Source organism: Zootoca vivipara, chromosome 3 (genome assembly GCF_963506605.1).
Source record: "Zootoca vivipara chromosome 3, rZooViv1.1, whole genome shotgun sequence".
Classification (NCBI taxonomy): Eukaryota; Metazoa; Chordata; class Lepidosauria; order Squamata; family Lacertidae; genus Zootoca; species Zootoca vivipara.
The window spans coordinates 2,598,635-2,614,732 of NC_083278.1; the positions used below are offsets into that span (position 1 = coordinate 2,598,635).

The window sequence follows — 16,098 nt, forward strand, 5'->3', positions numbered from 1 at the left end:
AAACAGCCTGGAAAATGTATTTGATGTCCATTCTAGCAGAGAGTATTCCTAACAAACAAGTTATAATTTAATGTGGTAAAAAGTGAAGCATAATCCAAGGAAAGCCAGCCTTGCTGCTATAAAGCCGATTAAGCAAAAATAAAATAAAAGAAGAAAAAAGTGGCAGGATGAAAAAATATTGGTGAACAAAACATTTTCCTGTATTCTGCATTCCAGTACCACTTAGGGTGAGGGGAGGAGGGATTATTTTCATGCACTTGAGACCAACCTCTTTACTAATCTCCACTGTATATTTTGAAAAGAGACAATATGAAATTAAAAGAAGTTTACTTATTTGCTTTGAAGAATCTCCAGCCTTATATTTTGTACATTTTCCAGATACGTTAAGGGAAAAATTCATTCCAAAACCCCTGTCTCAAAGCTAAATAGTACATGACATCTATGTTGACGCATATTCTGGATCTCTGTCTCATACAGTAATCTCCTCTACAGCATTCATGCATGAAGGTGGGTGTGCTGCCATATCCAGCCAGTTTTACAGAATCATAGAATAATAGAGTTGGAAGAGTCCAACCCCCTGCCAAGCAGGAAACACCATCAAAGCATTCCTGGCAGATGGCTGTCAAGCCTCCACTTAAAGACCTCATAGAGTTGGAAGAGACCACAAAGACCTCCAAAGAAGGAGACTCCACCACACTCCTTGGCAGCAAATTCCACTGTCAGACAGCTCTTACTGTCAGGAAGTTCTTTCTAATGTTTAGGTGGAATCTTCTTTCTTGTAGCTTGAATCCATTGCTCCGTGTCCGCTTCTCTGGAGCAGCAGAAAACAACCTTTCTCCCTCTTCTATATATCCTTTTATATATTTGAACATGGCTATCATATCACCCCTTAACCTTCTCTTCTCCAGGCTAAACATAACCAGCTCCCTAAGCCGTTCCTCATAAGGCATTGTTTCCAGGCCTTTGACCATTTTGGTTGCCCTCTTCTGGACACATTCCAGCCTGTCAGTATCCTTCTTGAACTGTGGTGCCCAGAACTGGACACAGTACTCCAGGTGAGGTCTGACCAGAGCAGAATACAGTGGTACTATTACTTCCCTTGATCTAGATGCTATACTCCTATTGATGCAGCCCAGAATTGCATTGGCTTTTTTAGCTGCTGCATCACACTGTTGACTCATGTCAAGTTTGTGGTCTACCAAGACTCCTAGATCCTTTTCACATGTACTGCTCTCAAGCCAGGTGCCTCCCATCCTGTATTTGTGCCTTTCATTAATGTAGTACTTTACATTTCTCATTGTTAAAATTCATCTTGTTTGCTTTGGCCCAGTTGTCTAATTTGTTAAGGTCATTTTGAAGTTAAGACTTGGCCCCTTAACACTTGCCTTAAAGGTAAAGGGACCCCTGACTATTAAGTCCAGTCGCGGATGACTCTGGGGTTGCGGTGCTCATCTCGCTCTATAAGCCGAGGGAGCCGGCATTTGTCCGCAGACAGCTCCCGGGTCATGTGACCAGCATGACTAAGCCGTTGCTGGCGAACCAGAGCAGCCCACGGAAATGCCATTTACCTTCCCGCCGGAGCGGTACCTATTTATCTACTTGCACTTTGGCGCGCTTTCGAACTGCTAGGTTGGCAGGAAACATTGGCCTTAGACCCTCCCAATTATTATCATATGCAAAGATCATCATCATTTGTACCATTATTTTATTTTAAATTACTATACTGTTGTGAATATTTGTGGCTCTCCATTTTCATGGTGAGCAAATTATCTCTGTTTTAGAAGCACAGTACAAATATAGGAGATACTAGATTACTAACTCAAGACAGAGACTCATTTTATTTAGAATCCTTTACTACAGATGCTTAGCATAATAGTTAATCCAGGAGTAGTCTGCCTAAAGTTACTTTATCTCTGGCAGTCATTTAAAAGTTATCTATAATACTTGGCTGTTTCAAGCTTCATTTTTTTATTAAAAAACCCCAAAACCTTTCAAATAGTTACAATTTCAAAATTAGTTTTGGACGCTGGTAAGTGACGCTTATTACTTATCCACTTTCAGTATACGTTTGCCCATAATTATAATGATCAAACTTGCGAGCATCACAGGTGGTTGTACCTTAAAATCCAAGGAGGAGAGTTTTTCAAGCTTTATGTTTGCATCAGGAGAATTTGCCTTCTTTGTGAACTGAATAAAGCAGAGTTTGCTTTGCTCCCAAAATGACAAGATCATGAAACTGTCTGTAAGAACAGCTGAAAAACAAAGAAAAACTCTCAACACTGTAATACCTGACTGTCACCACCAATAAAACAAATTACTGAGGTCTCCACTGAGACACTGGGGGAAGAAAAGCAAATTTTCAAGGCTACACTTTAAAATATTACATTCAGCCTTCTGTGATCTCCTAAAGGACATCAGTGTTTCATCTTCTCAGGATCTTGCTGGAAATGAGAAATAAAGCTTAGGGGGTACTCAGATTAAGTACAGCTAAATAAATTATCATATTCCAAATCCCTTCTGTAATATAATAATGCTTTCTCATCCTATATTCATTTCTTCTTCAGTTGTTTTAGAATTTGAAATCTAACTCTCTTTTATGATAGCTTTCACTGATTGAGTGAAAATACTGTTATTCAGCTGCAATCAAGCATACATTGGGGGGGGGGAGTACCAGAGAGATGGCAGATTCGACTACAGCAGTTGAGCAAAAGGACAGACAAATCTGGGAAGTTTTCACATACAACATACAAGAAGTGAATTGTCCCAACTGTCCGCCTTCTGAAATTTATAAAACTGCCAATATGCAGAAAGTACTACTACAGATACAGTGTGGAAGTGTTCAACATTTGTTGTCAAGAACTGTACATACTATTTGATTGCTGTAACAGTTAATGCATACTAGTTTTACAACGAAGTATAGCTTTGTTTCAGCTAGAAGCATAATCTGGAACCTCGTATCAAGCAGTCCTTTTATAAAACAGAATTAGATGTACTTAGAGTCTAGAAGGGCAATTGTGAAATTAATGTATTTCTGTACAGTGCTTTCCACATACATGCAAAAACATGATGTAAGATTATTTATTTGATGACTTGGGCTGCAATTTTTATCCATCATGTCCCTCAGACAGTATTTACTTTTCAAAGTCTATTTTTTTTAAAATGGAATTGTTTCCCACAGATAAGGATATTGCAACAAACACAACAAAAGCAAACCAAGGCTCCATCTAGACTAGAGCTTGGCTTCCAATAGAGGCCAGCCAGATACGTTCAGGAAGCTCAAAAGAAAAGCATAGAAGCAAGAGCTCAACAAGTGCTATTTGAAGGTACATTGCACTTGGCACATGAAGGTTTCATTAGATTTTGTCTAAGACCGTTTTAAAAGCCACATGCTTTGTGTTCATTGTTTTCAATGGGTAAGGAATAGGAACCTATGCTCTTGAAGTTCCCCTAACATATTTAGGATCTCAAGCGAGGAGGACTAGAAGAAGTCCTCTTTCTGAGATCTTGGGACGCTGCTTTCAGTCACAGCTGACAGTACTGGGAAGAACATATTTAAAATGACCAAGTCAATTTATAATGTAATCTAACATTATTAGTGAACTTTTAGATACAGGCCACATAGAAATCTTCACTGTTATATTACTGTTTATTTCAAGTCATTGTGCAGTACTAATATAGAACAAAGCTCTCAGATGGGAGGAAATTACATGTGCTAAACTTGAATACCTTGGGGGGAAATTATACAAGGAACTGAGATTTAGAAACAAATGTAACAGTTGATAAGAATAGAAACTTTGATGTTAAATATTTTTCCTAAAGTGGTTTTGGTCCTGAGGGTGGTAACTGTGGCATTAAATGCAATTACTTGTTGTGTTGCCAAGTCCCCAGTGGTAATAATTGCTCTATTGACATACTATAATTGACATACTATTCCTCCTGTTCCACTGCAAAATGTAGGGAACTGAATTGCACATGGGTATAATTACCATCGCTGATAGTGTCGGAGATGAGCTTCCCCATCAGGGTTCTGTCAATCACCACTCGCTCCAGCTGTGGCCCTGAAAGGCCTAGGGATACCAGTACACCTGAATGAAAGAGAAGCTGAACCAAATAGTCGGGGGGGGGGGGAGAGAGAGATGCAACTTGTCAGCAGAGAATGATATGTTCCAAAATACCTTTTATCATCTATATTTTTCTAGATTTCATATACCGGTACTACAGCTTGGCTGGCAAAAGAGATTAGATGCACCACAAGAAATGAATAAAAAGAAAGAGAGAGAGAGAGAGAAGGGAAAAAGCAAAAACATACCGATCTTTGACTACATCTGTTCCAACTATGCATGAAATGCTTCACTATAGGATATAATTCCCCATAATTTGCATGGAAAACAGTAACTGCAGATGCTGCTATTCATGGCTGTAATCCTTCCCCAAGCTACAGCCCAGTAAAAATGTGGATAAGCAAAGAAGACACCATAGATTTGAACCTGTGAGGTGGAGTTACTTGATAACTTATATTCATGTGCTCTGCACAATCAGTTAACCACTCATAGGGCTAATGAAAACAACAATCCAAAGGTATATTAAAAACCCAGAAAATAGGAACAGAGAGGTGAAGGGAGAAAGAGAACAGATGCACAAAATAGGACATACATACTTAATTTCTACACTTTGTATACAAAAAATGTTCTTGCTCTTCTTAACATAGCACTACTGCAATCAAGTAGCATTTTAAAGGTGATTTCTGTGGCTCTGCAATGTGGGCCTAGGCAGTAGGGTTTTTTCTTTAAAAAGGGATTGGTACACATTACTACAAATATGTTGTTTTTGTGTTCTACCATGGGGTGGACAACCAGCAGTCCATGAATCAAATGCAGCCTGGCATGGATCCCAATTTTATTTGCGAGACCATTTTCCCCAGGCACATCCATGTTCCCCACACCGCTGATGTTAGAAGTGACATCAGATGCGGGACAGGTAGAGACACATCTGGATTGGTGGGGAACTCACTTGCACAGCTGATCTCTGCAGATAACCAGGTGGGGTTCAGCCTGTCATAATACTGAGTGATTGACAAGTGGGGCTGGAGGAAGAAAGGTTCCCCACTCCTGTTGAGCAAAGACTGTGATTTTACTCCACACTATATAGCAGGGACAGGGAATTATTGCCCCTGCTCCTTGCAGGCCATAACTGACAAATGGTTAGAGCCACCCACCTATCAATCACCTGATGAGTCTTGGGGGGGGGGGAGAGAGAGAGAGAGAGAGAGAGAGAGAGAGAGAGAGAGAGAGAGAGAGAGAGAGAGCACATTTTACAAGAGACCTGGTAAGACACAGTGATCAACTTGGAATGCCTCTTTCAAAGCACTCTTTGTGGAACACTTTGGAGGTGCCTGCAAATGTTCAGCTAACCCAGGTTTCTACCTGTCACATGTTGGTAATCCAGATGTTGGACTACAACTCCTATCATCCCTGAGCACTGGCCATAAGCACATAAGAATAGCCCTGCTATCTTATTACAAACTTGTGAACAGATTGCTATGCAGACAATTAACGGAGGCCTCATTTATCTCAACCAATTTAAGTGTGTGCTCAGAAAAAGCTTCTTGTGGAGGAACCTTTAACAGCTGAATTAAAAAAAACCAATGCAAAGTGAAGATTTTCATGCACTTCTCTGGAGCAGCAGAAAACAACCTTTCACCCTCTTCTATATGACATCATTTTATATTTTTGAACATGGCCATCATATCGCCATTTAACCTTCTCTTCTCCAGGCTAAACATACCCAGCTTCCTAAGCCGTTCCTCATAAGGCATCGTTTCCAGGCCTTTGACCATTTTGGTTGCCCTCCTCTGGACACGTTCCAGGTGAGGTCTGACCAGAGTGGAATACAGTAGTACTATTACTTCCCTTGATCTAGATGCTATACTCCTATTGATGCAGCCCAGAATTGTATTGGCTTTTTAGCTGCTGCATCACACTGTTGACTCATGTCAATAAAATAATAACAATAACAATAACAATAACAATAACAATAATAATAATAATAATTTATTATTTATACCCCGCCCATCTGGCTGGGTTTCCCCAGCCACTCTGGGGAAAACAGTACTTCTGTCTTGTCAGGATTCAACCTCAATCCGTTAGCCGCCATCCATCCTCCAACCGCCTCCAGGCACTCACACAGGACCTTCACCGTCAAGTTTGTGGTCTACCAAGACTCCTAGATCCTTTTCACATGTACTGCTCTCAGGCCAGGTGTCACCCATCCTGTATTTGTGCCTTTCTTTCTTTTTGCCCAAGTGTAGTACTTTACATTTCTCCCTATTAAAATTCATCTTGTTTGCTTTGGCCCAGTTCCCTAATCTGTTAAGGTCATTTTGAAGTGTGATCCTGTCCTCTGGGGTATTAGTCACCCCTCCCAATTTGGTGTCATCTGCAAACTTGCTCAGGATGCCCTTAAGCCCATCATCCAAGTCATTGATAAAGATGTTGAATAAGACTGGGCCCAAGACAGAACCCTGTGGCACCCCACTAGTCACTTCTCTCCAGGATGAAGAGGAGCCATTGATGAACACCCTTTAGGTTCGGTCAGTCAGCCAGTTACAAATCCACTGAATGGTAGCATTGTCTAGCCCACATTTTACCAGCTTCTTTACAAGAATATCATGGGGCACCTTGTCAAAGGCCTTGCTGAAATCAAGATAGGCTATATCCACAGCATTCCCTTCATCTACCAAGCTTGTAATTCTGTCAAAGAATGAGATCCAAGTAGTCTGACATGACCTATTTTTCATGCTGACTTTTAGTGATCACAGCGTTCCTTTGCTCACAGACCATTTGCTTAATGATCTGCTCTAGAATCTTTCCTGGTATTGATGTCAGGCTGACTGGGCGATAATTGTTTGGGTCCTCTCTTTCCCCCTTTTTGAAAATAGGGACAACATTTGCCCTCCTCCAGTCTGCTGGGACTTCTCCTGTTCTCCAGGAATTCTCAAAGATTACTGCCAGTGGTTCAGAAATCACCTCTGCCAGTTCTTTTAATACTCTTGGATAATCAATTGGTATCAAAAGATAACAGAATGAACTTTATGAGAAAAACAACTAATGTGAGCATTTGAGTGGTATGTAGGAAAGAAAGGTCCATCTCAGCCATGGACATACACAAACACTTTTCATCCTCAGTTTTCAGTCTGTAAAGTGAACTGACAGTAACATGCTTCACTAGATTTTTGTGAGGATGAATAAGATCAAACTTATAAAGCCATTTGAACTATATAAATCAAACGTATTCCAGTATTTATTTGCTTAGTGCCATCAAAGTACATGCATTTAACACAGTATAAAAAGTTTGTACAAAGGATTGCTTCTGAACTGGATCACAAGTTCAAACAGAAATATAATCCTGCTATTCAGATCTTTCTAAACGCATATCCAGACCAAGCAGTCCTGATTTAGTTTGTGGTTTTTAGAAATAGAACAACCTCTTTTTCTGTTAATCTAGTGAATATCTCTTTGTATAATCATCAGCTTCCCCAGTTATGGCAGATGTCCTTTAAGGTTTTGTCCTAGTAAAAATGTTAGACACAGTCACACACTCTACCAGCACTTATGGCAACCTTTCAAAACTTCAATTTATCCTTATGTTGCAGTTGGATTAGATAAAATCACAATTTATTCTCAAACTGATAATGTGATCTTACAGCTCAGAGGTGTTCGGCTAGTTCTTATAATTGTCCCCAAAATACAAATGATAAAGTTTCTGAAGAACAACAAAACTCTCTAGAAGTTGAGTAGGCAAGTTTGTAGGCCAGGTGGAAAAACAGTTAACCTTTGTACTCTATACTGAGGCATGCTCAAGAAAGCAACATACCATTAATCCAGAAAAATAGATTCCACTATGCCAAAGAACCCTGGGAAGTATCACATACCACCAATTCTTCTTGACAAGTTTCACATATTAGTATGTGAGAGAATAAATAAACCACCTGATTGCAGCAACAAGAAGAGATTGCCACAATAAATCTATATTGGGGGTGTGGAGGAGGAACAGAAAAGCCAAAGCCAAAATGCTAAGGGCCCAAAAAAATCTACAAAAAAGTATTTCAAACACAATAGAACATTTTTCCAATGTGACTTAACTTCCTTATGCCAACAGCCACTATGCCACAGCAGCGCCAGTGCCAGATCTGCATAGTGTAGTCATTATTCTAAGCATTCTCAGGTGCAATGTTGAAAGCAAAACAATAGTAGCAGAAACATGACACAATATAGTAATACTGACAAACTGCAGTGTATTGGGCAATTCTGTTGCCACCCATTCCAATGTGAAGCATCAATACCCCAATTTATCCATGCTTGGTAGGTAACAAACATGCAGTGACAGCAGATATGCCATGATGATGTTGTGGAACCCTGTCCATACCTCCTATAACACATAAAGCATGAGGGTAGTTTCATGAAAATGTCAACCTACAGACTCATTTTTCATTTCTTCTTTGAGGTTCTTAGCAAGCATTAAGAAACCGTGATTACATATTAACTGAAAAGTGTTTCACATGCAATATTTATTGTGACCAACGTAACAACACAATGATGCAACATAAACGTACTGTCAAGTATGTCATTTAAACCTCTTTTTAGGACTGTCCTATTTTCTTCCCTGAGAATTTTATAATTATTTGAGGAGCAATCCTATGCACAAGAAACTTGAGTAAAGCAAGTTAAGCTAAAGTAAAGTTATAACAGATCCCAACTCCATTCATCAGCAGAGATGCTGCTGCTGCTGAAGCCTGGCAGAGGGGAAAGAAGTCTTTTAGCACTGTATCCCAGGTTGTCAGATCATGCACTAGCTTAAGATTCATCACAAGCCCCACTGTCTGGTTTTGCTTCTGCTACATCCTCAGAGCACCCCTTTTGGCTGAGCCCAAACTGTCTTGTGGTGAGCAAGCTACACCACTGTATCTTCAGCTGAGTCAGGGTTGGGGAATTAAAGCTAAGAGAGCTCCATTGCATCTATGCTGCTGATCCCAGTGAATCCTGTCATAGGATTATCCATGCCCAGAAGAGCCCCCAAATTCTCCTTGTTAGAGGATCCCATTGTCCACTATATGATGTTTACAACCACAAGCTCCAGGGTTTCACTCCGATAGCACCGCAATCAGCCTGCAAACCAAACACATCCTGCAACAATCTTCAAATAACATTTTTAAAACAACAACAGAAGAATCTTACTTTCTTCAGTTTAAGCTGGAATTTTGCTATAAGAAACTGGTGATCTGAGCCACGGTCAGCTCCAGGTCTTGTTTTTGCTGACTGTATAGAGCTTCACCATCTTTGGCTGCAGAGAATATAATCAATCTGATTTCGATGCTGCCCATCTGGTGATGTCCATGCGTAGAGTCGTCGCTTGTGTTGTTGGAAAAGAGTGTTTGTGATGACCAGCTTATTCTCTTGACAGAACTCTATTAGCCTTTGCCCTGCTTCGTTCTGAACTCCAAGGCCAAACTTGCCAGTTGTTCCTTCTATCTCTTGATTCCCTACTTTAGCATTCCAATCCCCTATAATGAGAAGAACATCCTTCTTTGGTGTCATTTCTAGAAGGTGTTGTAAGTCTTCATAGAATTGGTCAATTTCAGTTTCTTCAGCACCGGTAGTTGGTGCATAAACTTGGATTACTGTGATGTTAAAAGGTCTGCCTTGGATTCGTATCGAGATCATTCTATCATTTTTGAGATTGCATCCCAGTACAGCTGTTGCCACTCTTTTGTTGACTATGAGGGCCACTCCATTTCTTCTATGGGATTCTTGCCCACAGTCGTAGATATTATGGTCATCCGAACTGAATTCGCCCATTCCCGTCCATTTTAGATCATTGATGCCCACAATGTCAGTATTTATTCTTGCCATCTCATTTTTGACCACATCCAGCTTACCAAGTGTGGATTAGGGCCTACGTAAAGGGCTAGATGCTAGCAAAGGATCAGCAAGTCCTGACCTTTGCTGTCACAGCAAAGGTCAGGTGGAACACTCACAAATTGCTTCTATCTGTATGACACTCTCAAACAATTCTAAAAGGCTAGCAAGGCAGGCTTTCCATTTGCCAGAAGTCATGCTAAATCAATCCTCAGTAAGGCTTGTTCCCCTATATGTTTAATGATTGTAGTTAAATAATAGTTTTTACCAATTCTCCTGGTACAGAAGTAAAGTTCAATGTGCTGTAATTTACTGATCTCGTGTATCATTTCTTCTTATTTAAAAAGAAGAAGGACTACCTTCCGGTCCTCTTGTAAGGAGGCCAAGTAGAGGTGAAATTAATTTTTCAGATTTGAATGTAAGAGGGATATATTATCTGGATTCAGGGTCACTTCTGATTTGTCATCCTACAGATGTACCACTGATTACCCGCAAGTAAGTAGGCACAGGATTACAGCATTAGTTTTGTATATGCTTATTCAGAAGTATGCCTCATTGTGTTCAATGGGCATACTCTCAGGTACCTGGGATTGCAGGATAAACAGTTTTATTATTAACCATCACCATTTTACTTTTGACTTTGAATTTTTCAGTAAAAGTATTTGGGTTACAAGGGAAGGCTAAATATATTATTAGAGTTGAACAGATTTTAGCTTTGGAAAGTACAGTTACAATTACAAGAGAATTCAATTCATTTTAATGGGGCTTGGATAAATGACACTGGTTGAGGGCTAGACTGTATATTAGTAATACTGTTCAAAATTCAACACTCTCTGTTAAGCAGTGGTAAGCTTCAGGAGATACCTATTAAAGATCAAGGATAAAAAGCTAGGAATAGCTTTTAATGAGTTAAATACATTAAACATATTTCAAGGAAAAGCTGTTGATTAGAATGCTGGATCACACACTCTAGATTTTCAACCTGTTCCCACTTCCCATGTTGCTAACAAGGATGTGAGCAGATGTTTTCTTTATATATTGTATGGATATTTATGTAGATAGGAATACAGACACATGCCACTATGGCCTCTGAGCAGTTTACGTCGTTTGGTATCTAATCTAAACTAGTTGGTTATCTTACAGTTCCTGTCACTGTGCTGCACATTTTGAATTAAGTACTTTTACAGAAAAATGTGTCATGCAGAAAATTTAACGAATTTCTCTTTAACTACACTCCCGACTCAGCATAGGTCCAGTTCAAAGTTGCTTAATATACTGAACAATTACGGTAATTTTAAATGAGAACACAGCACATCATACATTTTACCTGACTGCATCCCTATTTGAATATAGCCATTTTCACCAAGAAGAATTTTAGCTGGGTCTTAAACATTTTTTAAGCAAACAGAACCAGTTAACTTTGTACTTAACAATTGTTCAATTCTGTTGACAGAACATTGCAAGAGCATGTCAAAATATTTTACCTGACAGACGTATTTGCTCTTCCATTTGCTCAGTACACACCGACTGTTTTGCATCAGTTCCTGGAGGACAACCAAAAATAGACAGTGTATAGATGGCTGTGCACATTTCACTTGTAGATAAAGTGCTTCTGATTTTCAAGGAGGAGAGATTGCCTGACATGCTAAACAAAGATGCAACTGTTTTGGATAACCCACCAGACAAAAGAGCACTTATCAGCAGAAGGGATGATCTTTTATGAAAATTAAAGCTGTTGAAAGAGATCTGAAAAACTGGATTAATTGTTATTATGCTTGAAACTTTCTGAAAGGTACCTCCAGCTCCTGAAGTGTGTCTCGCAGCTTTTCCGGACGTTTGTTCTTAAGTACCCAAGGATAATCTCGAGCTAGCAAATAAAAAGTATGTATAAGATATTATCTACATATCCAAATATGTCAAATGCTGGATTTTACTTCATATTTTATTATTAAATACTGAATATTTTCTATCTTACAATAAATTTGTTTATAATTCTGACACAAGTTCCATAGACAAAATTTTATTAAATCAATCTGAATCACTCTGGTAGAGGTTCTGTCTTTTCCCAAAGGGAACACACATTTAAGTAGCTATAAGCAGGTTCAATATCAAGTTAAGTGATATTATCAATAATTCCTTTCAAAATAGCACAACCAAAATATTTTAAGATCATACGGCACCAAAAGTCCTGTCGTATCATTGATTAAACTGTTATCTCCTCCTGTATAATGAAACCAGCCTGCTTAGATTGGGACTTCTGACAAATGCCTTCTGTTAAATTACAGTCATACCTCGGGTTAAGTACACTTCAGTTTGAGTACTTTCAGTTTAAGTACCAGTACTCTGTGGACCCGGAAGTGTTTACTTCCGGGATCCGCTGCGCGCGCATGCACAGAAGCAATCTGCACAGTTAATGCATGTGCAGAAGTGATCTGCACGGTTCGCGCATGTGCAGAAACGATCTGCGCAATTTGCGCATGCGCAGAAGTGCTATCGCCGTTCGAATTAAGTACTTTTCGGGGTGCGAATGGCACCCCGGAACCAATTAAGTACATAACCCAAGGTACTACTGTACAGTACATTGATTCTTGCCTTCATTTTATGGATCAATGGTCTTGTTAGACAGTAAAATTTGTGTTAAATTGCTGTTTTAGGGGGTGTTTTTCATTGTCTGGAATGGATTAATCCACTTTCCATTACTTTCAATGGGAAAGTTCGCTTCAGGTAGTACGCTTCAGGTTATGTACGGACTTCTGGAACCAATTAAGTATTTAACCTGAGGTACCACTGTATGCAACTTAAACTGGACCACCAAAATGGTATTTAATTCCACTATTCAGATCAGCTGAAGTCAGCCCCCAAAATACAATAGTCCAGACTTCATTCAACTTAAATGTCTTGTATTTAGCAACTCAGCTGGTGGCCATAAACAACGGGAAATTGGGGAGGAGTCATTGGTTTCAGCACACTTTGGCACCAATGACATAGTAAAATATAGTCCTGCAGAACTGGAAGCCAAATTTATATTGTAAGGTAAGAGGTTGAAAGCCAGTATCTTGACCATAGATAGAATTTCTAAGAAAGCTGTTCTACATGCAGGGCCAGCTAGACATGCTGAGCGGTGGGGTCTCAATGCAAGAGCAAGGCAGTGATGTTGTGAGGATGGTTTGCATTTGTTTGGGATCGGGGAATGTTTTGGGACAAGGCGGACTTGCACTGGCCTTAACATGAAAAAGGTGCAGAGAGAGCTGACAGGAGCTTAGGAACATCTGGTTCAAGGTTAATCAGCCTTAAAGGATGACAGTCATACTTTTCACCTTTTTCATGTGCAGAGACTGTCCAAATGGGGATGGGACAGGACTTAGGCAATGAAAGTAGGGGGACATGATAGTCAAAGAGGCCAAAGAGCCATAAAGGAAAATGCATGTGTCAGAGGCATTTGGAGAGAGACCCAGGTTTTTACATGTTAATGATAGAAGCCTTTGAGCCAAGATGGGTGAGCTGCATGGCTTAGATTTTAAAAGGAACATATAGACAATGTATTGTAAAGTTTTCAATTAGCAATAAGCACACCTAGGATTAATCTCATTGGCTACAATACTGCCTACAATGGAACCAGGGAGACATGGTTAGCACTGGCTACAAACTCTATAATGGGGTAGTAAACCCCCATTGCTGGGTTACTCCAGCAATCTACTGAATGCAGCAGTGTTGGTGGAATTGGCAGCAGAGACCTCTACAAGCAGAGGGCAGAAAACCACACAGTTTCAACCCTAGTGGGGAACCACAGCACTACTTCTAAAGTCCACAGAAAATCAGTAAGACCAGCAGAGTCCACCACTTCTGTCTTTGGGGGGAGTGCTGTGGAAGTGCTCAAATGAAGATTCTAGACCACTCACAGTCAGAAAGTAAGAAAGGAAAAGATTGCCAGGAAGAAGCAAGTGCAGTGTTAAGGATATAGTACTTTGCACTACTGGTGTGTGCCTGCATAAGTGCTGGGCATGTCTATGTGCCAGAGTGATGGATGACCACACCAACTAGTAGCTGGCCATGAGACAATACTTTCCTTGGGCCAAAAAAATGCTTGTCACCCCTGCTCTAAAGCAACGGCTACCAAACTCCCCCCCCCCAATGGACCACTTGTTTTGCACTATAATGTGAAGTAAAACCATGGCTAAATGTTAGTTAGTTAATTATTTGAATTATATAAAAAGGTAAAGGGGTAAAGGGACCCCTGACCATTAGGTCCAGTCGTGACCGACTCTGGGGTTGCGCGCTCATCTCACATTATTGGCCGAGGGAGCCAGCGTATAGCTTCCAGGTCATGTGGCCAGCATGACAAAGCCGCTTCTGGCAAACCAGAGCAGCACATGGAAACGCCGTTTACCTTCCCGCTGTAGCGGTTCCTATTTATCTACTTGCATTTTGACATGCTTTCGAACTGCTAGGTTGGCAGGAGCTGGGACCAAGCAACGGGAGCTCACCCCGTCACAGGGATTCGAACCGTCGACCTTCTGATCAGCAAGCGCTAGGCTCAGTGGTTTAACCACAGCACCACCTGGGTCCCACATTTGATTTATATTAATATAAATCAGCGCCACCTGGGTCCCACATTTGATTTGATTTATATGTTGTTGTTGTTTAGTCGTTTAGTCGTGTCCGACTCTTCGTGACCCCATGGACCATAGCACGCCAGGCACTCCTGTCTTGCACTGCCTCCCGTAGTTTGGTCAAACTCATATTCGTAGCTTCGAGAACACTGTCCAACCATCTTGTCCTCTGTCGTCCCCTTCTCCTAGTGCCCTCAATCTTTCCCAACATCAGGGTCTTTTCCAAGGATTCTTCTCTTCTCATGAGGTGGCCAAAGTATTGGAGCCTCAGCTTCACGATCTGTCCTTCCAGGGAGCACTCAGGTCTGATTTCCTTAAGAATGGATAGGTTTGATCTTCTTGCAGTCCATGGGACTCTCAAGAGTCTCCTCCAGCACCATAATTCAAAAGCATCAATTCTTCGGCGATCAGCCTTCTTTATGGTCCAGCTCTCACTTCCATACATCACTACTGGGAAAACCATAGCTTTAACTATACGGACCTTTGTCGGCAAGGTGATGTCTCTGCTTTTTAAGATGCTGTCTAGGTTTGTCATTGCTTTCCTCCCAAGAAGCAGGCGTCTTTTAATTTCGTGACTGCTGTCACCATCTGCAGTGATCAAGGAGCCCAAGAAGGTGAAATCTCTCACTGCCTCCATTTCTTCCCCTTCTATTTGCCAGGAGGTGATGGGACCAGTGGCCATGATCTTGGTTTTTTTGATGTTGAGCTTCAGACCATATTTTGCGCTCTCCTCTTTCACCCTCATTAAAAGGTTCTTTAATTCCTCCTCACTTTCTGCCATCAAGGTTGTGTCATCTGCATATCTGAGGTTGTTGATATTTCTTCCAGCAATCTTAATTCCTGCTTGGGATTCATCTAGTCCAGCCTTTCGCATGATGAATTCTGCATATAAGTTAAATAAGCAGGGAGACAATATACAACCTTGTCGTACTCCTTTCCCAATTTTGAACCAATCAGTTGTTCCATATCCAGTTCTAACTGTAGCTTCTTGTCCCACATAGAGATTTCTCAGGAGACAGATGAGGTGATCAGGCACTCCCATTTCTTTAAGAACTTGCCATAGTTTGCTGTGGTCGACACAGTCAAAGGCTTTTGCATAGTCAATGAAGCAGAAGTAGACGTTTTTCTGGAACTCTCTAGCTTTCTCCATAATCCAGCGCATGTTTGCTATTTGGTCTCTGGTTCCGCTGCCCTTTCGAAATCCAGCTTGCACTTCTGGGAGTTCTCGGTCCACATACTGCCTAAGCCTGCCTTGTAGAATTTTAAGCATAACCTTGCTAGCGTGTGAAATGAGCGCAATTGTGCGGTAGTTGGAGCATTCTTTGGCACTGCCCTTCTTTGGAATTGGGATGTAGACTGATCTTCTCCAATCCTCTGGCCATTGCTGAGTTTTCCAAACTTGCTGGCATATTGGGTGTAGCACCTTAACAGCATCATCTTTTAAATTTTTAAATAGTTCAGTTGGAATATCATCACTTCCACTGGCCTTGTTATTAGCAGTGCTTTCTAAGGCCCATTTGACTTCACTCTCCAAGATGTCTGGCTCAAGGTCAGCAACCACACTACCTGGGGTG

At 40.7% G+C, this 16,098-nt stretch overlaps 1 protein-coding gene across 13 annotated transcripts in view; it reads right to left on the reverse strand.

Annotated features, from left to right (window-relative positions):
* The window catches only part of WDPCP (WD repeat containing planar cell polarity effector), a 215,590-nt gene that overhangs the window by 133,990 nt on the left and 65,502 nt on the right, over positions 1-16,098 (reverse strand). For all 13 annotated transcript variants that reach the window (XR_009557270.1, XR_009557269.1, XR_009557271.1 and 10 more), the window contains exons 5-8: positions 11,711-11,781; positions 11,399-11,458; positions 3,987-4,101; positions 2,119-2,252 (exon numbers count right to left, since the gene is read on the reverse strand). Coding sequence is in view for 7 of the 13 variants with exons in the window: in XM_035110455.2 (XP_034966346.2) it covers positions 2,119-2,252; positions 3,987-4,101; positions 11,399-11,458; positions 11,711-11,781 (380 nt within the window). In the remaining 6 variants the exon portion in view is untranslated. The remainder of the gene's footprint in view (positions 1-2,118; positions 2,253-3,986; positions 4,102-11,398; positions 11,459-11,710; positions 11,782-16,098) is intronic.